Source organism: Solea solea, chromosome 3, assembly GCF_958295425.1.
Source record: "Solea solea chromosome 3, fSolSol10.1, whole genome shotgun sequence".
Lineage (NCBI taxonomy): Eukaryota > Metazoa > Chordata > Actinopteri > Pleuronectiformes > Soleidae > Solea > Solea solea.
The window spans coordinates 18,264,212-18,291,973 of record NC_081136.1 but is presented as its reverse complement, the minus strand read 5'-3'; the positions used below and the strand labels follow the sequence as shown (position 1 = coordinate 18,291,973).

The 27,762-nt window shown below is 38.1% G+C and overlaps 1 protein-coding gene across 4 annotated transcripts; it reads left to right on the top strand.

Moving 5' to 3' along the window:
* The first annotated feature begins 556 nt into the window (after positions 1-556).
* mtm1 (myotubularin 1) lies at positions 557-27,762 on the top strand. Of its 4 annotated transcripts, none has more exons than XM_058624454.1 (16): positions 557-658; positions 11,395-11,476; positions 12,308-12,380; positions 13,273-13,367; positions 14,217-14,327; positions 16,294-16,395; positions 18,885-18,968; positions 19,193-19,342; positions 20,928-21,113; positions 22,116-22,298; positions 22,391-22,546; positions 23,105-23,152; positions 23,328-23,420; positions 23,930-24,043; positions 24,157-24,333; positions 24,936-27,762. In XM_058624454.1, exons 2-16 carry the CDS (start codon positions 11,420-11,422, stop codon positions 25,125-25,127), a joined length of 1,821 nt encoding a protein of 606 aa, XP_058480437.1. In that variant the 5' UTR covers positions 557-658; positions 11,395-11,419; the 3' UTR covers positions 25,128-27,762. The 4 variants fall into 4 exon arrangements, with proteins under 4 accessions (XP_058480437.1, XP_058480436.1, XP_058480435.1 ...); XM_058624453.1 differs by having other exon boundaries at positions 24,933-27,762; XM_058624452.1 differs by having other exon boundaries at positions 24,157-24,342.

Sequence of the window (27,762 nt, the reverse complement as noted above, 5' to 3'; positions counted from 1 at the left end):
GTTGGTGTGAAGGCTCCAGTGAATGCTGGCCCTGCTAACTACTTCCACCGTTAGCGACTGATTTCGCTCATTCAGGTATCAAAATATCGGGCTTTTTAGTGACATATGCATGTAAACAGCTTTTTTAAATTCCTCACATTTTTTTTAAATGTTTTCTTCAAATTTTACCCCATTCACTAATAATGGAGACATATGCTGCTGTTCCTATGGCAACTGTGGTGGGAAATTTCCTCCATCTTTGCACCCAAGCAAGACATTCAAATATTGTCCTGTTTAATTACTATAGTTAAGCTATCAAATAGACATTTAAAAGACTTTCAAATAATAATAATACTAATAATAATAATGATAATAATTTTATAATAACAATAGTAATAATTATAAAGCTAATGTTCAAACTTAACAAGATTGTCATGTCAACGCAAACCATTTATTTTGTTCTGGCGTGGCAGCTACATGCTTCCGTAAACAAAAGCTGCTTCTTGTGTCTAATGTGGAACATGGCAGCCTGATAAAGAACTACATCTCCCATTAAGCTCTAGTTTGACAATCAGCCAATCCGCGCCATGACAGCTCGACACGTGACGTAGAGTAAGTTCCTGCTGTGGCTTGAGGGAAACAGATCGACATCTAGCCACGGGAGAATCGCACTTTGCGGGTAAGTAAAGGCACTTTGCCACAACGAGGCCATTTAAGGCTTTATGAAGTGTCCTTCGGTGGTAGTCACCGGAGGTTTCTGTGTACTGTGGCTAAGAAATTGCCGGAATTTCGGGTGGAACTAGCTGCCGTACCGTCTAGGCCTCCGCTATTTCCTGGTGCAACTCCACAGCTGTACCTATTGGAATGAGCAAGTTGGAAAAGTTCAGTGGACGGGTTTTTTGTGGAACCACTGCTATTCTCTGCCTGCTTGTAAGTGTTCTGTAGCCGCTTCTGACCACAGCTGTGTTGACAGTGAAGTCGAGAAGGAAACTCAAAGCTACAGTTTGACTGGATACTCATAATAAGATATGTTCACAGGGAAAAGTCCTCTCTAGGTGCAGGGTTTGTTTTTCTCTTTGGAAAAGGCTCGCACCAGTCTGGATTTCACTGGATCGCCCCTCTTTCTGCTTTCTCTGCTCACGACAAGTAGGTTAGATTTAGATTTCACCACCTCATGTTTTAATGTCACTTTGTTTTGTGCTCAGGTAGAATCATGTTTATTGATTAAATAGGTTTATTGTCTGTGTCTCAGCTATACACTGGTATTGATACAGGTGAGGTGGTCAGGGGCAGCTCCACTGCTGAAGGTGGACAAACTACTGAGGTGTCTATAGTGCTCTGTGCTCTTGTTGAAGTAAAACCATTAGAAATAAACCTGGCACAGAGAAATACACCTGTAGTTAGAAGTATACAGTATCTGTAGATATAAATAGATATGTACATTGTCATAACCCGGCTCCTAGGCCATGGCATATATGGGAAGGGACGCAATGGATGGCAGGAAAGTAAAAATATTTCTTAAAACAAAAGAGACAACTAAACAATAATTTGCAAATATGGAGTGTGTCAATCAGTGATATCAGCCATTTAAGTGTGGGTGTGTGAATAAAGAAGTGTAGGGTGTTGCGGAGTGAAAACAGAACCAGAATCAAACAAACAAAAAGGCCTGCAGCTGCTGGCTGGTGGAAGCGTCAAAACCAGAGAGCCTGAACGGCACTGAGGGGAGGGCCTTTTATCCTCTGTGGCAGCAAGGCACAGGTGCTCCAAATTCGGCTGGCTGCCACACCCACACTCTCCCAGGTACCCATAGATCTGCGGGGAAAATACACACGACTCATACCAGCAATAAAACACTTGAGGCTTGGCTAGGCAGGGGCCGTCACAAGATCGAAGTATACCATTGCACTATACATGCAAATGTTAATATAGCTGTAGATAAACAATATACCTAAATATAGAAATGTACAGTTCTTGCTGATAGAAATATACCATTGAAATATATCTCTAAATAGAAACACAGTTCCTGCAGATAACAATTTACCTTTACATAAAATACACCTGAAGCTATAAATATACAGTACTTGCTGATAGATATTTGTAGGAAGAAATATACAAATGAAATATACTGTTCAAAGACATATGTATCTGTAAATAGAAATATACAGTACCAGATAGAAATACACCTGTAGATAGAAATACACCTGTCGATATGAACTGGATGTCTGGATACTATCTACAGGCATGTTTTCATTTACTGGTATATTTATATATATACAGTATATATATATATATATATACTGTGTATATATATATATATATATATATATATATATATATATATTGGACAAATTCCAATAGAAATGTGCCTGTTGATTGAAACATGTGCAGTGATAGATGCCTGTCTTTATACATACAGTACTGTGCAAAAGTCTTGCACAAACAGCAACGACCATACAGTATCATTATTTCTCACATTTTTTTTAACACATCAAGAACATTCAGTAAACCTGTATGTTTACAGAAAATATCCAAAAACCTAACAGTTTCTACAGGTTTAAGTCTAAAGTATTTAGTGTGACCTTCCCTTTTACTTGAACAATAGCACAACCCTGACTCTCTTAAACTTCAAGTTGAACCTTAATTACCTTAAAAACCTGTTACTGGTTTGTCCTACAGTTACATGTTGACAAATATCTGCTTTGAATAAGGTCTGTTACACGAGGGGCCTATTGCACAAAAGTACAATTAAGATAACCAGGATATCTGAGAAAGCGGGCTGTAACTTATGCTACTAAGTTCATCCTGGCTTAGTTGGTTGCCCATTTAAACCAGAATGAGAAGGCATGGCTTGGTCAAGCCTGGTTTAACTTATCCTGGTATGTGTGCATTCATGTCTCTCGGTGTGTCACCAAGCAAAAAACAGGACTGATGGAAACTTATGAAGAGGTGAAACACTTAATTAAAAAGTCGCTTTGAATAAGATCAGTCTTGCCGAAGTGCGAACGACTGAATGCATAAATAGCCCCAATATTTACAGAGCTTATTTGAGCAAAATAATTGTTTTTATACAGTTCTGTACTGTTCTCTGCTGTAAACTGAGGTTGGGTTCATTGACTTCATCAGAATTTCATGTAAAAAAGCAGAGGTATCCTAAATTAAAACTTTGCTGCTCTACTGAAATCATCACATTTGCAATTTAAAAAGTTACCTCTTGCTATAGAGTGAGATTTGTGTGCTATAGCAGTTTATGGCCAGTAGAAGGGGCTCTGGGGGGGGGGGGGGTTCTGCATATAGATATTAAAGAGACTTTACCTGCGTTTCTGTGCCCTGCTTTGTTATCCAGAGATATCGCAAATTCATGAGCCCTTGACTTTATCACATACGGTTTGTTAAATCGTGCCTTTATTTATATTATTCACGTGGTAATTTGAATATAAAAAATGCTACTTATAATATAACAATAATAATAGTAAAAAAAGTAGTGCCTGCCTGATCATCTGTGGTGAGTTCATTGCTCTCTGCTGTGTGATGCTGAATTTTGGATACTATTACTAGATAATTAATCAGTACATCTCTTGCAGGTGCTTGTCCTGAAACACTGTGTCCCATCAGAAAACCTGTCTAAGTAACAGAGCTTCATCATCTAAAACACCATTGTGACAGAAACACAGATGACATGAATGAGTATTTTATATTACTGCTGTTTTACAGCTGTTTCTAATCATCTCAACAACTCAGCAATAATATTAACATAAAAACATCATTTTTGTGTTATTCATATGTGTACTCGCATCTACCAAGTAGAGTGTCTTCCTCGCTGACTTTATTCCAAGGCTTTTCTTTTTTTAAACAGTCTGTAGATAAAACTTTTAGTGTGGTAGAGCTCTGGGTTTTTCCTCCATTGTGAACGAACTGAATCTGGCTGGCATGTCACATGACATCACTCTGATCAGACTGATTGATGTCAATCAGACTGACATCAGAAATGGCTAAAAGAGAAATGCACGCCATCGCACGGAGCTAGCAATGCAAAATATGTGTCTACTCACTTCTGTGCATTGACTTTGTATGTAAACTTTCCGCTCAAAATATTCACACAGGGCCCAGCGTGACCGCCGCATTAGGCATTCTGCCATTCAGCTTTTAGTATAGGTGGAAGTTCCCCCAGTTTTAGTTATTTGTTATTACTTTCATCTTAGGGAACTCATTCTATCTATTCTTTTACATTTAAAATAATTCATTAAAATTAAAAACTTAATTTCAGAAATAAATAAATTCATGCCAGTTCCAAATATCAGTTACTGGCCTCATTAACTCTTAATAATCAGTGTTGACTTTGGCACTGAAAAACCAATATTGGTTGACCCCTAATATTTAAATATACCTGTAGATGGAAATATGCCTGAAGATAGATGTATGTTACCAAATAGTAATATCTCTTAATAATCTAGAAATATGCTTTGGATTGAAATATGGCTATAGATATAAATATGCCCATGGATTGAAATATGAAAGAAGTAACCCTGACAGAATAATGCTTGTAGACAAAAATATATAAGATACTCACTCAGTCACTGCAGATCACGATTATCCTTAGAAACTGGACACTTGAAAATGACTGTACACACACAGAAATTAACACATCACACTGTGACTCTGTGCAAACTCTGCAACCGGTTTGGCTGCTGTGACAACCATCCGTTTACTGGAGCTAGATCAATACACCAGCATAACCACACTGTTTTATTGACTGATGTACTCTGTTACATCTATATATGCTCCATGTCTGATCATGCTGTCTGGAATAGAAATAGCAGTAAAGAGCAACTGATTTTAATACATGTTAAGTCCGCTGTAGCTATCTGAATAAACCAAATATAATTTTATATGCCTTTAAACTTTTATTATTATTGTTATTAGTATTATTAACATTGATATTCTAACATTATTATTATCATTATTATTATTATTATTATTAGTAGTAGTAGTAGTAGTAGTAGTATTATTAGTATTATTATTATTAGTATTATTAACATTGATATTCTAACAGTTGGATACATTAAGTTGAGTTTTGACTATAAACCTTTTTGCTTATTTTTGTCTGAGGTTATATATACACCTTTAATATGTGTAGTTCATAGCAGGTTTTTCTTTTGAGGTTAATTAGGGTATGAGGGGCAACACTAATGCTGAGGCAGTGGTTTCACAGTGCTTGGAAAATTTGAGGTAAAAAGGAGGCAATCTGCTCAGGTTTTTTTTATTGTACTGCCATTTTATCCACATGGAAACAGCATTTTGGGGGCATTGAAATGCTGTTTTTTGAAAACAGTTCCCAGCGTGGGGAAATCTCAAAACTCTACCTTTGGACCAATATACTACCTTGGAAAATGATGATGTCATAATCCTTGCTTGAGCTTGTCTTTGTCGTTGGCATCTTCTTCTGCTTGTGTTTGGAGTTATTGTATGTTATTTTGCATGATGATAATATATATCTGCCTCTGTTTCTGTCATTGTATACATTGTAATGTATACTGATTTAATATATAGCTTTATGTATAAAAAACCACAAACGTTTATGCACAGCGCACATGGCCTATGCTCAACAGGGGTGGGGGTGTTTGTGCACACATTTCCTGTTCCCTTTTTCAAAACGGCAGAGAAAATGATTGTTCAAGTTTTTTATCCATCTAAGGCTTAAAGTTATTACAACTTGGCAAACAAGCATCCAGTGCTACATTTTTGGTAAGAGGGCGCACGATCGACCCTGTTACCTTGAAATATCATAAATTTGTTTTTTTGCAAGGTAACTAATCTAGTAGATCTAGTTGTCATTTTAGTTTGCCTGTCTCCAGTGCAAATGTTTTATGATTAACATTTTATTATCATTTTTAAATATCGCACATTACAAGTATATGTCTGGTTACACAACCAATAATATTGATGTTGACACTTGTATATATGAAGTATACGATGTATACAGGAAACTAAACAAAAATATATAAACAAACAAAAAAGTAATATATGTAATTTAGTGAGTATTTTCCCCCTGTGAAAGCAAGACTAGATATAGTTGACACAGGTTTTGAGATCTTCACTTGTCTTTTGCAGAATGAGGAAGCCTGCTCGGTTGGTAGTTTCACATCTTTAATTCGGTTATTGGAGCATATGTTTTTGAGCTTTCATGATCACTGTAGCTCATTCACTTCCTCTAACTTAGGATACCTGCAGGTTTTGCTGCAGCATCACAAGCTAGCAGGAGCTTCCTTTATGACGTAGTGGTAAACATTTTGGTGGTAAACTTGGTGGTGGTGCGATGATTTTTGATCAGTGGTTCAGGGTGACAGTATATCCAACCCCTCACATTTTCTCAACTTAAAGCCAAGTTATGTATAAGAGCCAAGTAGGGAGAATTAATTATTTTCAAATATAAATTTAAAAAGTCACAAAAGCTGCTAACATTTTTCTTCTTTCGTTTGTTCTGTTCAATGTCAGTTAAAATTGCAGTACATGTCATGATTGTTAAGAAGAGTTCTCATCCTTCTATATCTGTCTATATTTTTGATGGTATTTCATGCAGCAGTGCTTCTTGTTATAAATCTAGAACAACTATTCACTAAAACTTGACTTAAAAAGTCATATCCCAAATCAAATCAGACACAATTGGATATTTAAGGAGCAACATAGGGTAAAATGTCTTGCCCAAGGACCAAGGACACACCAGTATTTAGACTAGCGGAGCTGGGAATTGAACTCACAACCTTCAATTTGAAAGATGAGCTGCAGTCGCCCCAATATTATCGCAAGCACCCCAAGCAAGGTAGAGCAAGTAGCTAACCACTATATATACATGTAACACAGTGAGTTAGGGTGTGTCACTAAAAGACGGTGAGAATTAAACAAAAGTGTATATCCAGTGGATTGATAGGCTGAACGATTTTGGATAAATATCTAATTGGGATTATTTTGACTGAAATTGCGATTGTGATATGATTTGCCACATGAGAGCTAATGCTATTTTTTACATAATTATTAAAATTTTCATTTAAATTACACATTTAAAATGATAATTGTGTGATATTTGTGCAAATCTATGAGAAACAAAGCTGCTTCCTTCAGTCTGTAGAATATGATGTGTATAGGGCTGTTTTTTTTTTTTTTTAACACACTTTGGCTTTAAGAAATGTTGCACCTAGTCACAGAAAAGTCAGTCGAGACGGGGTAGAGAGCAGTGGTAGACAGTGCAACACCAATCTAAGATGAAGTGATGCAACACATTGTCGTGACATGTTGAGACGTTCATATCGTGGAAATGAATTTTTTGCGGTTATTGCGACAGCTGTTTTTGAATTCCCCATACACAGGGCCAGTAAAGGTGCATCTCATCTTTTCTTGCAGACTTTAATACGGGGTGGTCTCCAAGATATGACATTTTCTGTTTTTGATGATGCATACTGTATATGCTTGTCATTTGAGAGGACAGTCTATTCCAATGCAAGACATAAATGTGAATTCATCAGATTTGTTCAGTTCAGGTCTGCAGCTAGGTGCAGCGAGTGCCCCCCATCACGTGCTGATTGAACCCCAAGTCACACTATTTAATACATCATTATCTTGGTTATAATGTTCTTGCCAATAAAGATGTTATATTTAGTGATGCACGGAAAATTCTGCAGCCGGAACAGCACCTATTGCTGGAAAGTCTCTTCCAGATGAGGGGCACACTCTATAATATAATATAATATAATATACTATAATTGCAAGGCCACACGGGTGTGTAGTGGTTAGCACTCTCGCCTTGCAGCGAGAAGACCCGGGTTTGAGCCCCGGTTGGAACAACATGGGTCACCATAATGGTCCTTCAAGAAGCCTCAAAATGCCCAATTTTCCCCTTAAATTTTCAAAAGCTCCGCACCAGTAAGCAATAATTAGCAAACCTTTAACAATAAAATTGTGACTGTGGCACTCGTCTTGTTTTTCTTTTTCTGCCAGTGTGAACGAATTTAACCCTGACTGGCCTAGTCCTCCTTCTCACATCAGGGTCAAAAGCTCCTGTGAGGACAAGCTAAACATAACAGTGAGCTGTTTAACCAGCCGATGCAATAGAGTTTAACAAGCTAAGCTTTATTAGTTACTGCCTATCTTTAGTTAGCTTTTGAATTAGTTAGCTATATAGCCATAAAATAAAGATACGCACTAATACATCTGAAGTCAGGGGGTGGAGTGACTCAGTGGTTAAGACTGGTACCCTGTGTGTGCAAGACATCATGGTCGCAAGTTCAACTCCACCCCTGGCTGATTGTACTCAATTCCATTGTTAGTCGCTTTAGATAAAAGAGTCTGCTAAATGACATGTAAAAGTCAGCGTTACAGGGATCCCAATTTAAGCACATATTACGCCGCAGTACTCTTTGTACTCTTCATGGATGAAGTGGAGTCTGGTGATGGTGATGGTCAGGCTGCTCTGGCTCTATAACATCTACTGTAGGGCTGTGATGTTGAGAGGAGGTGGATGGCTGCTCTCTGCGCTTCTTACATTCTAATACTGAGCAACTTTCTGCTCTGAGGTTGATGCCCTGCACGTTCAGGTGCGTCATTAAATTTGTCGTGTTCCCGGGCTTTGTGGCGATATCTTTTTTTTATAAATATTGCATTGTGCACTATATTAGTATTAATTTTGTTGAAATAGAGCTACACTTTCGACCTCTGTGGCATTTTTAACCCCTTCGTCACGAGTCACAACAGAGTTACATGTAGTTAACAACATGACATGCTTATTCTCCACACTGGCCCCCTTTAAATCTGGCATTAAAATGTGTTTTCTGTGATCGGATTACAATCAGACGGTGCCGATTTACAGGTGGAAATACAACTAAGATGCATTGAGAACCAATCTGCCAAAGTACTTTGATTTTCCGCTTGTTGAAGGCTACTTCTTCCCATGTTTTGAAAAGCCAAGAGGAGTCCATACAATAGTGCGACTTTAATTGGGTTGATGTTGTTGATGATATGGTGACACACAGGATGTAATGCTGTTATCTGCTGCTGGAAATCTTTGCAGAAGAAGAGTGTGAGTTGACGTATGGGTGAGATGACTGTGATCAGAAAGCAGTCGGATCCAGATGTGGACACCAGAGACGTGTGTTATACCAGGTGTAAATACATGTGGTGAAGCGCTATCCGATTGCTATCCGATCATATCCATTGTAATGCCATGTTTAAAGGGGAGTGACAAATAGAAGCCCATGCTTCTATTTGTCACTCTCAGTGGTTAAAATAACAAGCATTGGTACGTCATAGTAATGATGGTTATGATGGCCACAGGCCTCAATTACACTTGCTGTTGACTGCATGCCAGGCTGTTGTCAGTACTTGTCAAAGGCAGTTTGTGAGGGAGGAATCTCCACTGTAAACCCAACAGTCTTGTCTTCAGTACCAACAAAAATCTATTGTGGATCACATTGCATTAAGTTTTCATGTGTTATGAATAATTAATGCTTGTAGATTTTCTATTTAGATTGATGACTATCTTAAAAATTGTGAAATTAATTGGTCTACATTTATAACATTGTTATTTCTAGGCATGAGCCAGTATGATATGTATCATGTATCGGTTCCATACTGGTCAAAATCCCAATAGGAAAGACAAAAATGCAAAATTTGGTACAATCTGATATATTGCGTGCTTAACTATACACAACCTGTACCTCCTCCCATTAAGCCGAACCTGCTGCCAACTAATAGTAACCATGCCAACTTCTGATTTGGGAGACACATTGACCAAACTCCCTCCAGCTTCTCTGAAATCACTAGTGTGGAAATACTTTGCATTCCTTTTGAGTTTTGTCAACATCAGTTGCATTGTCGACAAGAAAACCACAGTGTGTAAGCTATGTTTATTGCTTGTAGCATAGCTGAGGACGTAGACGTAACTACGAAAACAACTCGGTTAACACAGGTGACACGTGACATAGGTGATACATTGCGCACAAATCGCTCATGACACCATGTAGACAATCGAAATCGGAATTAAAAAATTAAATGAGTTATGATATAAGACCAATGATCCTAGAGTAAACTGGGTCAGAGGGAGAAGGCAATTCTGAATAGGCTGAAAGCCCTGGACCCCATGGTAACGAGACGGGCTGAGGGTGTAGTGAGTTGGAGGGCAGCTGATGATCTGAGGGAACTGAGTGTGGATGGCGGTGCGAGGGACGAAGGCGATTGATGTTATGGAGGTGGTAGTATGCAGACTGATGTTATTGATGTGGGCAGTGAAGGAAAGTGTACCATCGAGGATGACACTCAGTGGAAGGAGATGTTAAATTTCTGAAAATATGGCAGAGGGGAAGAAGATAGGTTATGAATAGGAGAGGCCCCAGGACAGAGCCCTGTGAAACACCACGTGTGACCGGGGAGGATTGGGATCTGTAGTACTTGATATGAACAAAGTGGAAGCGGTTGGAAAGATAGGAATTGAACCAGGTGAGACAGGTACCAGAGAAACTGAGTAAGGTGAGTCTGTCCAGGAGAATGGGGTCGGAGATGGTGAGATCTAGGAGGATGAGGATGGTGAGTAGTCCAGAGTCAGCTGCCAGCAGGAGCTTGTTGGTGATTTTGACGAGGGCTGTTTCTGTGCTGTGGCAGGGTCTGAAAACAGATTAGAACTGTTCGTAGAGATTATTGTTGTGCGATGGAGATGGACCTGGCCTGTAACAGGTTTTTTCTAGGATTTTAGAGATGGGGTAGGTTGGAGGTGGGGCAGAAGTTGTTCAGGTTGGTGGGGTCTGAACCAGGTTTCTGCAATACTTTTATTGCAACAGTTTCGAGGGAAGATGGGACAAGACCAGACCAAATATGTATACTAGTATAATAACGTAGTATTTATAATATATAATATGTATGATGACAGTGTTGCAAAACTAATTATTGTATATATTGCTGAGGTTTTAAGCTCCCAAATAATGATGCTGGAATCTAACAATCTAAGCATCCTATTCATTGCATGCTTCACTATTAACAGACTGTAAAAATGTAAATAAAAATGTAAATAAATATTTGTTTCACAATTGGAGAATTATGTCTTTGAAATGGCTGGAGGTGGCAAATGTACCAGCACAATGTGTTGTTGACAGCATCATAGTTTAAATGGTGTAAAATTAGGACTGATATCAGTATTGGTAGATCACAAAAGTGATATTGACAGAAAATGTCTTGTTTTGTCCATAAACCAAAATGATTAAGTTTTAATGTTTTCTTTGTTATAGAACAGAGAAACCAGAAAATAATAATTTAAGATGCTGTCTTGAAAAGACAATTAGAAGCTTTAATTTGTGCTTTTTTCCAGCATTAGAATCAGACTGTCCTGTTCGATGGGTTTGGATTTTACAGCTAACAGTGTGTATGTGTCTTTTTCAGCCTGTGGAAGCCCCCTCCCTGAGCAATGGCCTCACCGGTCTCTGTCTACAACTCCAACGCCTTGGACACGCACATCTCCAGTGTAAGTGGACATGCAGGGGTTTCCCTCTGTCTATCTACCGCTTTATCCTCTACATTTGTTTGTGAGGGTAGCTGGAGCCAAATCGAGCTGACATAGGGCAGTCACATCCTGGACTGGAAGCCAGTTCATCACAGAACAAAACCGTTACATGGCAAAAACACAGAGATGAACAACCGTTCACTCTCACTTTCACACCTACGGTCAATTTAGTGTGTCCACTTAGCCTCTGCATGGTTTTGGACTGTGGGAGGAAAGTGGAGTACCAGTAGAAAACATACATAGAAAGTACATGGCGATGGTAGATCAGTGGTAGAGCGAGTTGTCTTTCAATTCGAAGGTTGTGGGTTCAATTCCCAGCTCCGCTAGTCTACATGCCGTTGTGTCCTTGGGCAAGGCACTCCTGACAGCTGTGCTGGCATGAATGGGTATGAAAGATGAGTGATAGAAAATACAACACATATATGTGCTGTATGAAAGTATGAGTGAAGGGGTGTGAATGGCAAAAGTGTAGTGTAAAGCAGCTTTGTGTGGTCATCAAGACTAGTAAAGCTATATAAATACAAACATTTACATAACATACAAATGGATGCAAGTTTGCCAAATACATTTTCCATTATATCTATATTTCTTATGTTTATTCTTGTTTTAGATCCGTGCAAAATTAAATGTTTAATTTGTTTCGAGATGTTTGATATTTAAATGGTGGGTCTCAATATAATCTGATTAAAATCACATTTTACCATCTTAACTTTTGCACCTTCATTTCATTTTACAGTTTGCATTTTTATTTTTTAGTAATACCACTTTGTTTGTTTTTGTGTGTGTTTGTAGACCTCCAGAGAGTCTCTAAAAATGGAGTTGTTAGCAGACGTGTGTCTTCTGCCAGGAGAGGACAGAATTATAGGTGAGTGTTGATACTATGAGCAAGTGTCCATTGAACAATGTAAACATCTGTGGCTTTTCCTTTGTCAACAGTTAGTTTTACACATGATTACTCTACTCATCAATATCTGTTAATGCTGTCATGCACTATTAGAGGGACATATTGTATGTGTATATCCTCATTAAAATAAAAAAAGTACTGTAGTGGTCATAACAATAATGAATAGTTAGATGATTGATTTAAGCAGAATAAAAGACAACTGGTAAGTCTATGAACTAAGTACTTGGAAATAACAAAGAGGATTAATTATTGATTTATTATTAACACTTAGATTTTCTGTCTTTATATAGTTTATTTATTAGTGTTTGACATTCAAAGTAGATGGTAGCCCACCTTAAATGTCTATATATTTTCTTTTTCTGCTTCATTTTCTCTATAGATTTTTGCATTACAGTAATGTAAATGGTCTGTATTTATATATTGATTTTCTAGTCTTGAGGACCATTCAAAGCAGCTTTACAATGCATTTTTTGGCCATTCAAGAGCAGAGTCTCTAGTGGTGAAAGGTCACGGGCCGTGTGAGTCTCGTTCTTAGTCACATGATCCTGTATATAAGGATATGAAATATTGTGAGAATATAAATTGCGCAATATTTTTACAATAACCAAAAGACTAGACAGATTAACAAAACCAGGATGGTTGAATTTTAAAGCTGTTTAAGTAGTCTGACTCTTTATTTACCCACTAGAAAAATACGGGTAAAAAAACCACATTGGCATATCAACATTAACATTGATGCCTAAAGCAGAGCACCACTGTGGGGAAAAAAGAGAAATCTGTCAATACTGCTTGAGTCAGATCAAATGTGAAGTGGATAAGAAGTTTAACGTTTTTTCTTAAAAACTGTTTTCAGATAAAGACATCATCTACATCTGTCCATTCAGTGGAGCAGTGAAAGGCAAAGTGTTAATCACCAACTACAGACTCTACTTCAAGAGCTCTGATGGAGTAAGTCCCTTTGTGTGTGTATGTCTGAGAAACTGTTAGTTAAGATTTATGTGTATATATTAAATAATATGCATAAAATTAAGGTATATTAATTTACCAAACACCTGGCTGTAAATTATACATTATGCACTTTTGCAAATTTGCTCTCTTACCATTGATATTTTGATTTGGGTCACAATGATTTGCCATCTTTAAAAAAGTGGGGCCCCATATAGAAAGTTTGGGAAACACTGCTTTTAGTGTCTCGTGGCCTGGCTGGATGTTTATCCTCAGATCCTCTCAAGTCTTTCTGGGGTGACAAAAAAACAAGAAACCTCTCGTATTACTCGTACAAACACTTTTGTTCTTGCAATAATACAATTCTATTACATGCCCAATATAGGTATGGTCATTATAGCATTTATAAAACAAAAAATTAGGGCTGCTGGAGTAATCGATTACTTTTTTGGTCAGTAAAATATTGAAATATGTTGATCAGAAAGCTCAGAATGAAAATATTTCAGAATCTGAGAAATCAGAAAGATTCATATTTGTTATTTAAAAAAAACACACAAAACCCTAACCCATTATCAAAATAGTTGGTGATTAATTAAGTTATCGATTAATAATTGATACATCCATTAGTTGTTGCAGTCCTACAAGAAATCTAATAGAGGCCTTATGTTTCATAGTTATGTACACATTCATTGATTAAACGACAAACAGAACCAGCAAAGTAGTGAATAAATTAAATGTGAGAAAGACACTGCTTCTGTATTCTGTGCTTTGATTGGTTGACTGGAGCAAATGTTTTTTTTCGCATTTTTCGTATTTTTTATTTGAGCATAATGAGCTGATTGTATGTTGTAGGATGTGGTGGTGACGCTGGACGTTCCTTTGGGTGCAATCGGCCGTGTGGAGAAAATGGGTGGGGCATCAAGCCGAGGTGAAAATTCTTATGGCCTGGATATCACCTGCAAGGTGAGTGTATGTGTTTTTTTTTGTACGTGTGCGCATGCTTGTTAGTCTTTTCTCTGTAAGATTGAGTCTTTGAGCTTGATTTCAAATTCTACATGGAGAGAAGAATTTTTTAAAAATACAATGAAGTTAACCGATATGGGTTTTTCTATATGCTAATGATGATTTTTAAAAATGAGGGCAGCTGATCACAAATAATACAAAACTATTACTCAACTTTTAGTCATCAAGTATTGAACAAAAGTGACTGTCTCTCCAATCCTGGAGTTGCGTTAACTGAGAGTTTTCCGTCATTGACAGATGTTTTTGTACCATGACGGAACAATCTGAAGGTTGTCAGTCATTTTTGAAAAATTGATAACTGAGGGCGAGATACCGTAACTTCACATAATTCGTTTGATTTACACACACCATCCCACTGGAGCTCTATTGCAACCTACCCTCCACACGTCTTATAATCGTTTTACAATCTGCTGCCGAGTTAAATTTTTGGACTGTATGTCATCAACAGCACCAACAACATTGGTTCGCTATGAATTTGTCGAAAAAGGAAGTTTGAAAGTTTCATTCCACCCAAATATTACTGTGTCTTAAGTGCTTAAAGTTTTAAAGGTTTATTTCACAAAAATACTCCCTTCACACCCAATTATTACTGCCTTTATTAAACACAGCAATGTTTTGATTATTATAGCCTCACATTATCTTGTGGCCACAAATAATTTAAACTCCATTACGTGTCCTAATCATAAAAATAAAATGAGGGATAAAATTAGACTATGACAGAATTTCGGCATTTTTTGGTTGTGCTAGACTTTGGTGTCAACCAATGCTGATTATTAAAAATGGGGTATGTGTAATCATTTACCTCCTAATGACTTCTCCAGCTTTAATGCTAAAACTTTTATATTTTATGAATATATATATTTTATGAATATATGATGGACATATACAGTGAGAAGGGGTCCGGGATCCCACCTCGGCTGCGCGCACTGGTCCTCCCTTTAAGTATATGTTTAGAGGTGGTACAATATTTGCAAGTCAAATATTGACGGAAAGAATGTCACAATCTCGACCTTCGTGAGCAAAGGTGCAATCATTTAACTCCGCCCCCAGTGTGACATCCTGCAGATCAGAGGGTCTGTATCCATTGTGGCAAGACTGCACATTACCTCCTTCCTCTAACCCAAACCTGCTTCCAAGTAATAGTAACCAGGGCAACTGCTGATTTGGGCGACACTTTGACCAAACCCAATCCCCTCCCACTTCTCTAAAATCACCAGTGTAGAAATACGTTTGCGTTGCTGACAAGACAACTACGGTGTGTGAGCTACAGCATGTTATGCCCATGTATGCCCATAGCACAGGACATCTCCGCATGCATCATAAGGACACAGACATAACTATGAAAACAACTCCACCAACTTTATTGAGTGGTGGAAAACCCTGGATTCAAGCATTTACTGGTCATTGTAACATTCATATTGTTAATCAATTATTTAAATTTGATAATAAGGCCTTAGTGTGGTACATTGCAAACAAACAGACATTATGTCACTCATGACACCATGTGTAGACAATCGAAATGGGAATTTCAAAAAATAAATGAGTCATCAATGACATAAAACCAATGATCCTGGACTAATCTAGACAAGTCTAACAATGGCAGACCCATCTGCACTAAAAGAGAGAAAAAAATATTGAGAATCGAATTGCGACCTTGAAATGGAAAATCAAATCGAATGAAGGATTTGGAGAATCATGACACCCCTAATAATTTATGTAAGTCTATGCAGGTGTGATCAGTTTCAGTGTATTTACATTGTATCTGACATTATATATGCTGTACAAATGCTTTGTACTCCACACTTATGTGTTTTCTTCAAGAAATGTGTTTTTATTGTGGAACATTTCTGTGATTGTGTCTGAATTATGTCTTTTTTACATAAATGTGGATCTTATCCGTCCACAGGACATGAGGAACCTGAGGTTTGCGTTGAAGCAGGAGGGCCACAGCAGACGAGATATCTTTGAGCTCCTCTTCAGACATGCTTTCCCCCTCTCACATAGTCTGGTAAGTCGGATAATAATCCTCATTATATCCACATTGATTGAATCCAAACACACTTGTTTCAAAGACCAGTTTTCTCATAAATGCTGAAATGCAGAGATTCTACCCCACTCGTATGACACGACAGGCAGCTACCTGCCCACACCACAGCCACATCTGCCTCCACCATATTTGTACATGCTGAAATTCAGATTGTCAGAGCAACCTGCATGTATGTCTCTGGTTAAGGCCAAAAGAGACTCTTTTAATTATGTTTAATGCTCAGTGTGAGTTTATCAAGAAGCAGTTATTTCAGGCATCCACTGTTGTTGAAGTCCTATTTTCCTTTTTTTAAAGTGGAACTATGCAGGATTTTGCATTGTGATGGTTAAATTTCTTGTTGCTGAGAGATGGTGAGCTGTCTCCACTCCCCCTACTGTTAGTGATGTCGCGAAGTCTCGGGTCTCGTAAGAAATATGAGTTGCTTCACAGCACTACACACACACCCTCTAGCCAGGTACTGCTATAAGATCAAGGCAGTGATAGCGTTATGTTAGACGTTCATAATGGCAGAGCCGGCAAAAAAGAAGTAGAGAAAACCGTAAAATATTTACTCTAAACTTCAGGGGGGAGCTCCATAGAGTTAAAGTTCCGCTTTAGTGAACAGGGACAGGATGGAAATGAAACATTCCTGTTTGAGTTTTTAGTAAAAAAAAAAAAAAGATGAACAATAGTGTATTGAAAACATCTAGTTGTTTTTTTTCAATTATGAATAAAAAAAAAATCAGATTCATATCAATTCATTAAATGCCAATTCCTGTATCCTCTGCACTAATCACACAAGACTTGACTGTGATAGTCTCCCATCACTGCAAGCTGTTGACTCCTGTGTAGCTAAATGATTCTGCAAATGTGTCCATTGCTTTGCCATCAACGGTGTAGAACCAGAAAAACTTCTACACGCCACTTTTCAGATGTGTTGTTGTCCTAATTTTGTGGATGGTCACCTTAAAACAACAAAACATCTCTGTCTTCTGATGAGCAAAAACGGCATGAATGCAGGCCAGCACCCTCTGCTAGACAAACACTGTTTGTGGACTTTAATATTTAGAACTTCATCATGTTTTTTATGTTAAAGTTTGAATTATCACCTACGACTGTAATGTGAAGTTGTACTGTGTGGTCATTTTAAATAAACATGTATGAATGTAAATAGTTTAGGGTACATTTTTATGTAAAACATAAACATTAGGGCTGCAACAATTATTTGATGAATCAATTACTCAATGGATCATCAACTATTTAGATAATTGATTCATCGGGTTGAGTTTTAAATAATTAATCCGAGGTTTCAGATGCCTAAATGTGAATATTTTCTGGTTTCTTTGTTCCATATAACAAAGAAATCATGACACTAAAATCAGCAGTTATACCCAGCCCTTATGTAGCCTAATTCAGGCTACTAATTTTTTGTTTAAAAACTGTTAATTCTGCTCTATATTCACCTGCCATCCACACAGCTCTGGTGTTTTAGAGCCGTGTAATAACACAGCTGACTCTCATTTTGTTTGAAAACTTACCGGCTGCTTTTTAGTCCGAACTAGGCAAAACTCTATACTGTTTGGAAACTATGAGGCAGTCATTCCTCAGCTCAGTTTACACTTCCTGTCGGTGTCAGTTTCACCATGATGTCAGTCTCAAAACAGTTCTTACCTTTCACTATTAGTGACACTTTTTGAAACCAAGCAAACAGCTACAGAGTAGAGTTCATGTTCCTGGTTACACCAGCACATGCATGCCCTGTGTACCTGAATGGTCATGTAATATAAGACCTATTAGTAAAGTAGCAATTAGTAAATTAGTAAAAGGCTTAAATGCTTGGCTGGTCAGATATTGTTATCAAAAATGCAATTTTTAAATGAAATCCATTGTATAATTATTAAAAGACATTACATTCCTAGCCTTAGATTCATGTTTTTTGTACTATGTTTGCATGAGATACTGACATATAGGTGTCTGTGCTATGTTTACCACCTGCACTCAGACATGGACGCTGGCACAAAATCTGATTTTGAAAAAAACTGTATGGGTAACGATGGTACAGAAATAAGCGCAGTGGTTGTTCAATTTCTGGATCTTGAAGTCAGTACTCACCCAAGAGATAATGTGCAGGTACATTTTTTTTTTACTGTGGGGAAATAAAGAAACTAGTGACATATTTTTATTAAATAAAAAAATATGTATTTTATCTGTGATGTTTCTGACCACTGTAGGTGCAGGGCTGCGCTTGTTTTAGTATCTAAAATATATTAAAACATTTTCTTTCAGTCATCTCAATAATATTGAATCCCACTTATTTTGGCTGGGTTTAGTTTGTCATTGTATAAAATAAAACATGTGCAGTAGGGGTGTGAATAACTCTCTGCTGGTGTGTGTGTGTGTGTCACTGTGCTGCTGCAGTAACATGACTATAGTGTGTAAATTAAATGTGATCTTATCTCCTCTGTATCCAGGCTTTGTTTGCATATGTGACTCAGGAGAAATATGAGGAAAATGGCTGGAATGTCTACAAACCTATGGAGGAGTTCAGACGCCAGGTAAGGAGGACGAGTACAGAGTTGAGAATAACTTAGAACTTAACTAGTTGTACTACTGTGGTTGCTTATTGACGCCAGCGCTTGCTGTAATGCAGGAGTGTTTTGTGAACAAGTTAAAGGGTAAAGCTGAATTCAAAGCACAATTTGAAATTTGAATAATCTTTCCAAAAAAGAGCATTACAGTGTCTCAGTCAGTTTCTAATGATGATTATTGTCTTTTACAGGGATTACCTAATAACAAGTGGCGTATTACATTCATCAATAGAAACTATGAGCTGTGCGACACCTACCCCACTGTATTGGCCGTCCCCTTTAAAAGTAAAGAGGAGGACCTCAGAAGAGTCGCTGCCTTCAGGTCAAGAGGACGAATACCGGTGAGACACCAGTGACACCAATCTATAGCTATCTGAAGCATATGGCACATGAGTGAAGATTTTGAGAGTTTAAAAGTGATAGTTCAGGTATTTGAAATGTGGTTGTTGGAGGAACTGACTCAAAGTGTTGGGAGGTTTTTGATGTCAATTATTATTATTATTATTATTATTATTTGTCTTTTTTTTTTTACCTCCCCTAATCCTTGGCTGAGTTACATGGGTAAATGGTTCAAATCTAGTCCTATAAAATGGAACGCCCCTTTAAGAAAGTGACACATCATCACGTATGCAGACAGGACATGTTTTTCCACAGACTCATGCTGTGGAAAAAATATATCTCTTGTGAACAGTAGGTGTTATTGAATGTTTGTGTGGGGCATGTGGAGACATGTCAGAAAACATGTCCATCACCTGGGAATACTGGCGGACCAGTTTATGGTTTGTAAAAGAGGCGAAAAAACAGGTTTTGTTGTGGTTAGTGTAACTACACAACATGTTAAGCAATGTTAGTTTTATGATGGTTGAAACATTAAAAGACGGTAGCCTTGTGGATGGCGAAGTGGAAGGGAAAACCCACATTCATGCATTGAAGCATAATCTGACTGTCGCAGGTGGGTGTTAGCCTTGTTGTATGGACACGGTAAATGAGGAAGAGTGGGAAAAGTGTGTTGTGCATGTGTGTGTTGGTGCATTGCTAGATCTATATATATATATATATATATACACACACATATATATATACACACATGTGTATATATATATATATATATATGTATATATATATATATATATATATATGTATATATATAGTCGAGGTGTGTGTGGGGGGTGGGGGGGGGGGGGGGCAGTGCGCCGAGTGCGCCTGCAGTTATAAAACTAATCAATGATTAATGGACTAAAACAATGAAATATGCCAATTCTGATATGTTCATTTACTCAAAACGGACCGAGCAACATAACGAGGACAAGTTATCTTACCGTTTTTATATGATATGTTTGTAGTCGAGCTGTGATATGCAAACTTTGCATTTGACATTTTTATCGCCACCTACTTTTGTAAAATGCTGCCACACTGCCGATGTCTCTGACATGGATGTTAGAGGAGGACTGACTGTAGCTAAACAGTAAATAAAATCACCGGACTTTCTGTAGTCTTTCTGTCTCCTGTGGGTTGGGCTAATCCAAAATACTGAAAACAAGGGAGGTGTTCTCTGCAGAGACGCTGTGATCTGAGGAACAGGGGTGCTCTGAAAACACCCCCATTAGCACCTGGTACGTTCCTCCAGAGGAAATCAAATTAACCACAGGCCGAATGAAATAAACACGGCAAAAAGTCGACTTATCAAAATTTGAGTCAAACCAGAACCTGTCGACTGATTAATCGACCAGTCGACTGGGACGTTACAGCCCTAGAAGCACCGCTTTAGCCTTTCCACTTCATCCCACACTTTTACCTGTAGGAAAACTAGGACATTCTATGCCTACAGGTGAACACGCAAAACAGGGGTGATTTAGGGGCAAGTGATGAAATGGCATTGAGCCCATTTCACACAGAACTGAGCAGATGTGTCTTTTTTTGCTTCAGGTTCTGTCGTGGATCCACAGGGAAAACCAGGCAGTGATCACCCGCTGCAGTCAGCCTCTGGTTGGCATGTCTGGTAAAAGGAACAAGGATGATGAGCGCTACTTGGACCTGATCAGGGAGGCGAACGACACCACCAAGCTTACCATATATGATGCCAGGCCCAGTGTCAACGCAGTGGCCAACAAGGTGTGGAAGGAGAGGATGGGATGTCAGAGGGCCAGAGGGCACATCTCATATGCAGCACTTGTTAGCAACAGTCAGTCTAAAATAGTCCCTAATGACGGAAGAAAATAGAAACCACCACATGGTGTCAGCAGTCATTGGAGACTGTGATGTCAGGTTGTTGAGGAAATGTTCATTTAATCAGAGTTAGGCTATATATATATATATATATATATATATATATATATATATATATATATATATATATATATATATATATATATATATATATATGTGTGTGTGTATGTATGTATGTATTTTTTTTTTAGTTGTTTTTTTTTACATAAAAGCATGTTATCAAAAGCATGAACTTATGAATATTTGATCCCCTATAACAATTTGTTTTAAGTAAATTGTTGAAAGAATTGTTAATTCCTTTAAAGAATTGACACAGACTTTTACATCAATAGATTATATCATCTCTAGGATTGTTTCAACTCTAGATTTTGAAAACAGTAACATGCTGCAGAAGATGTGGAGGAGGAGGAGGAGGAAGCTGCGGCCTGAAATAAAATCCCAAAATGGCAGGTCTATATTAAAGTGTAAACCCAGTGAGTCAGACTATAGTAATAGAAACATAATAAATATGAACATCCATTAAATTAGATGCTGAGAGTTTGGTTGGGAGTAACCAGGATGGATAGGATTAGAAATTAACATATTTGAGGGATGGCTCAGGTTTAATATTATTGAGATGACTAAAAGAAAATGTGTTTTAATATAATTTATATACTAAAACGAGCGCAATGGCAAAACTAGTGTAAACAGCTTTGAGTAGTCATCAAAACTAGAAAAGAAAAAACCTGCGGCACAACCAGTGTGACCACAGCATTACAGTTTCATTTCATCTCAGCTATTTCCCACAGATATCATGACATTTAAAAAGGCCTGTAATACATGTAGCATGAAGGAAATGTTATTTTACTGCCTTATTCATTTGTATTTTAACATCTTTGTCATTCCCAGGCCACTGGAGGAGGTTACGAAGGTGATGAGTACCAGAATGCGGAACTCATCTTCTTGGACATCCAGAACATCCACGTGATGAGGGAATCCCTGAAGAAACTCAAAGACATTGTCTACCCAAACGTGGAGGAATCCCATTGGCTGTCCAGTTTGGAGTCCACACACTGGCTAGAACATGTTAAGGTCAGAAAAAGAGTTTGTAAACACATTTGAAAACTGTGCTGCCTTTCATAGACGTCACATACTTAGTCCTCTGTGTGTGTGCGCCTGTGTAGCTGGTGTTGTCAGGAGCCATCCAAGTAGCAGACAAGGTTTCCAGTGGAAACTCAGTGGTGGTTCACTGCAGCGACGGCTGGGACAGAACTGCCCAGCTCACCTCTCTGGCCATGCTGATGCTGGACAGTCACTACCGCACACTCAGAGGATTCCAGGTCAGTGGCCCAACACACACACACACACAATTATTGAGCTTTATGGCTTGTAAATAATTTCTGGATATTTTTAGGATAAATCCTGATATATACTTGATATATGGGGATATAAAGCTGCACCTGGACTCATGAATAATAATTCTTTTAAGATGTCTGTGCTTCTCAATAAAGAGGGACAATGCAATGAAAACAATAATTAAGCTTGAAATTAAAGAAGTGCTATTAAGTGACTTTTCTGAATATAATTTTGTGGATTCCATGTTTTTTTAATCAATATATATTTAGTATTAAGTGTATTTCACAATTTTATTAATTGTAATAAATATGTACGCTGTATGTGGAAATTACAACAGAGAATCTTTATATAACGATATCCAAAATCTAATACCACATTTTGACTCATGTCACGATATACAGTAGATATAATAAGTCAAACAAACCATGAACAAATCATCAATGCACATATGAAGTTGTTTTATTGTTATGAAAATCATTTTATTTGAAATGAAAAGATGACAAAGTTTTTCTGATACAATAAAGGATTTTGTTGTTTTTTAGGTGCTAATTGAAAAGGAATGGATCAGCTTTGGGCACAAATTTGCCTCAGTAAGTCACATTTTCACCACTGCTGTCTTTTATATCTTGTCCATCTTTGTGCATATCAGTTTAATCCATTATAACTGTTATTCTGTATTTTAAAGCCTTCCAGTTTAAAAGAAATAGAATATAGTTTACCCTTGTGTTGCTTTATTTGTGTGTGTGTGTGTGTGTGTGTGTGTAGAGGATAGGTCACGGAGACAAGAACCATGCAGATCAGGACAGATCACCCATCTTTGTTCAGTTCATTGACTGTGTATGGCAGATGACTAAACAGGTATGTAAGAGTTGGGATATTGCATACAAGTATATCTCTGTCTCTGGTAATGGCATAATGGTTTTCATTTTTTCGTATTGCATTCACTGTGAACGCAGACTCATGTTGACAAATTGGTCTTCATTTGGCACTATAACAGGGAGTGTATTATAAAGACCAATGTAGTAGGGCTGAAACTAATGATTATTTCCATAGTCCATTTAGCTGTTTATCATTGATAATATTGAACAGATTAATGGATTGATTAGTTGTTTGGTCCATAAAATGTCAGGAAAATGTTGTCCACAAACCTAACTGGTTCAGTTGTAATGATTTCTTTTGTTAAATGGAGCAAAGAAACCATATAATATTCACATTTAAGAAGCTGAAACTTATTTTAATTATTAACAAAAACTCAAACTAATTAATCGTTTATAAAAAAATAGTTAATTTAGTAAACGATTAATAATTGGTGAGTGTTTTCTAATCTGAGCTGATTTTGATATTTTACTGGTTGACTCTCCCCTCAGTTTCCTACAGCCTTTGAGTTTAATGAGCGCCTCCTGCTGACAATTCTGGATCATCTCTACAGCTGTCGGTTCGGGACTTTCCTCTTTAACTGTGAGAGTGCACGAGACCAGCATGTAAGACCACGTTGACATGAAACGCCACCATATGATATTATTACAGTACATGCAAGTACACTTTGACTTTTCATCTGCAAACCACTGACTCTCTCACTATTTGTGTGGTGTAGGAGCTGAGGTCAAAAACAGTGTCCCTCTGGTCTCTGGTCAATAGTAAGATGGACATTTATTTAAATCCCTTCTACACACCTGAGTCAGGCCGGGTGCTCTACCCTGTCGCCAGCATGCGCCACCTAGAGCTGTGGGTTACATACTACATCCGCTGGAACCCACGTATACGACAGCAGGTAATGATAGTAAGTAATAAAAGTGGTGAATTAATTTGTTAAAATTTGTCAATATCAATAAATAAAATCAACACTAACCATCAACAGCTGTTACCCTAAGGACCTTAACAATTGTATTGTCCAAAGAATAAACAGGCACTTTCTGTGGGCAAAAACCGGGCACAACTGAGCCGTCAGGCAGCAGTGGGACAGCGCGCGCTTAACTATCTCTACTATCTTTACTATCTTTACTAATTCCATCTATGTCACCTCCAGGGCTCCGTAGAATTCTGCTGAATTGAAGTGTTGTAAAAATAGAACACTTGCTTATTTTCTGCAGGAACACTGATGGAGCCGGTATGCAATGCAAACATTGATTCAAGTGGATGTGTATCACTTAGGATGCTTTGCAGAGGCGCATGCAGTGGAATACTGGGGTCTATCTCGCTGCAGCACTCATTCATGCTCATTCATAAAGAAAAAAAAAATACCCTAGAAATTTTGAATAATACCGTGATATAAATTTTTGGTCATACCGCCCAGCAACATAAATGCCCAGGAGCATTTAGCGAGTTCAGCTAGCTGACGTGTAAAGGGTGTGTGTGTGTTGTGTGTCTTAGCAGCAGAGTCCAGTGGAGCAGCGCTACAAGGAGCTGTTGGCCCTCAGAGACGAGTACTTGAAGAAGCTGGAAGAGCTGCAGCTGTCCGACTCCTCCCCTTCCTCTCGTTTGGGGAACAGCTCCACTCCCAACACATCCTCCTCCACCTCGTCCACACCATCACAGCAATACACACACCTACAAACTCCCTTCTGAGGGCTGCTCTCACACACAATCACACACACTCTGTCTCTCTCTGATACTTGTTGACTTGCACTTACGTCTCTCTCACTCAGATTTCTGTCAGTCTTACACACACGCAGGGAATAAATTAGTCTTGTGCAGTCAAACTGTGGCTATAACACATGATGCTAATACGATTTTGATTTGATGATTAACTCTTAACACCATTGTAGTGATAATGGTGATTTATGCAAAACCTCACAGTACAGCCTTGTCACAACACTCTTCTATACACACACACCTTCATCACACAGTGAAGCCTTAAAGATAATTCAGTATTTTTTGGGGGTTTTTTAGTGAAAAGGGCTTGAACACACAGGACACACGGTGGTTGGTGGTTATGTATCAGTGTAGACACAGGCAGCACGGCACGGCAAGATTGGCGCATTTTTCCCTCCACACACTGATGCGAAACAACACACCTGTACTGTTGTGACGCACTGTGTGTGGACAGCACTGATGTTAGAGGAACATAGATTACATTCAAATAGTCTCAACTACTTGCCACTAGCTCTAAATAAAAGTAGTCAAGTAAAGCTGGGTTAGGCAAGATCAACCCCAAATTCCTCCTCTCCCCTCCAGGTGGTAAACACCACTCTCAGGCTGCATTTATACTACATTTTTCTTTTGAAAAATGCATTTTTCAGTGTTAAAGGTCTGTGTTAGCAGTAATTTGTTCTACAAAATGGCAGAAAATGTTGATTAGTGTTTCCCCCAAAATGTTTTGTCAAATTCTCAAATCTTTCATTCAGTTTTAATGATTTCTTTGATAAATGGAACAAAGAAAGCAGGAAAAAGTCACATTTGAGAAGCTGAAAAATCTGCAAACTTTGACTTATTTAATTTGAATATCTAAATAGTTGACAGTTCATTCAGTAAATGATCTTTGCAGACCTAATTCTAACACATTATGAAAACAACTCTGGGTGTGCGCATTCCAGTGTTAACAGGAAGCATACTCTCTTTCAGAAATGACTAATAACAAGAATCCACAGTGGTATAATGTCAGAACAGGGATTTCTCTAATGAAACTGAAAGTGTTAATAGAGCTTTCATTTCACAGCCTACATTATCTTGGTTAAACAGCTAATAGGAGTGCCTGCTCTAACTCAGTTGCTCTGTAATCACAGGTCAAGTTTACCACAAGGCTGCAAACACAGCCTAGTTCTCTCTCTCATCACTTAATTTACATTATTTTGAAAGTCTATGACAAAATTATTGTCTCATAATGCCAAAAAATGTATTGCCTCCCCAGCTTTAAGGCTGTTTTGTAAAACATACTCTCCATTACATAACAGTTTTGGGGTTGCAATTTAACTTGTGCTCGCCTTACACAAGGACTTTTAGCAGAGGAAGGTGCTGAACCAGCTCTGTTTAATGAAAAAAAAAAAAAAAGTCACCCCAAAAGAAGATCCCTTATCCAGCAGGCCACCTTCTGTATGTCTCGCCTTTGTCCACCTACACAGCCACTGGTGTCCCGTGTAAACACAATATAATGCTAATAGTGATTTTGTACAACTCTCACTTTTCGCACTTCTTCCTGTCTGCGTGAGGCTGGATGTCACCTCATGACTCCAGCTCTGTCTGTAAATCATGTTTTTCAGATTTGGACTCTGCTATGAGCGTAGCACTGTTTTCCACAACTTCTTAAGCTATAAGACTGAGAGCAAATACCATTCTAGCTTTGTCAGAATAGTTAGAATTAATCAATGGTTTACTTTTATGATTGTGTCTTTTGAAAAGGTTAGAAATGTGTTCTGGTTCTCAAGATAGATTAGGGAAATGAAGTGGCGTTGACCTCTGATCCTGCATTTATTTATGTACATGTAAAGGGATAGTTTAGATTTTTTTTTGAAGTGCAGTGGTATGAAAAGAAATCTACACCATTGTAAGGCTATGATATCTTAAGAATATTTTTATCACACATTTGTTTGACTTTGACAACCACTCACACCACTCCACACCAAAGTCCATAGAGAAAATCAGCGTTTTTACATCACAACGCACAGGAGTTGTTGATCCACGTCTGCCTCCATGATTCAGTTTCCATCCATCCAACATCGACTGCTCTATCCTCCACATGAGGGTCGCCGGGGGCGCTGGTGCCAATCCCAGCTGACATAGGGTGATCAGTCCTCATTCAGTTTGTTGTTTTTTGATTTCTGCATTTGAAATCCATCCTTGTGATTTACCTCAGTGACACATACGTACCAAACATGGCAGCCGTAGACCAGCAGCTCCTGTGTCTCTGAAAAAAAGCTATTTTTCTCTATGGACTTTGGTGTGGGAGAGTGAGCGCCATACAAACGTGTGTTCCCACCTAGAAAAGGCTATTTTATGGCAAGATAAAGTTGCAAATGTATTTTTAAGGTTTTGTTGACCAGCTCTTGATTTCACTAAGTGGGTGTGTTGTTAAGTAGCTAAACTCTGTTATCAGTGTTTCCCAATTGACAGCCATGTTCTCATATAACCACACCTCAAATAACCTGAACTTTGAGTCTCCACTAAACACAGACCCTGGATGGAGAAGCTAAATTGGATCCTAACCATGCTAGGGTGTTTTTTTTGTTTTGTTTTTATGAGCAAATGTTTTAGGAACAGTGCGCGG

Coding starts and splice junctions, on each gene's coding strand:
- mtm1 (XM_058624451.1), top strand. CDS start 11,420: ATGGCCTCACCGGTCTCTGTCTACAACTCCAACGCCTTGGACACGCAC. Junction 11,477..12,307: donor TGGACACGCACATCTCCAGT/GTAAGTGGACAT, acceptor GTGTGTTTGTAG/ACCTCCAGAGAGTCTCTAAA. Junction 22,299..22,390: donor ACTGGCTAGAACATGTTAAG/GTCAGAAAAAGA, acceptor GCGCCTGTGTAG/CTGGTGTTGTCAGGAGCCAT.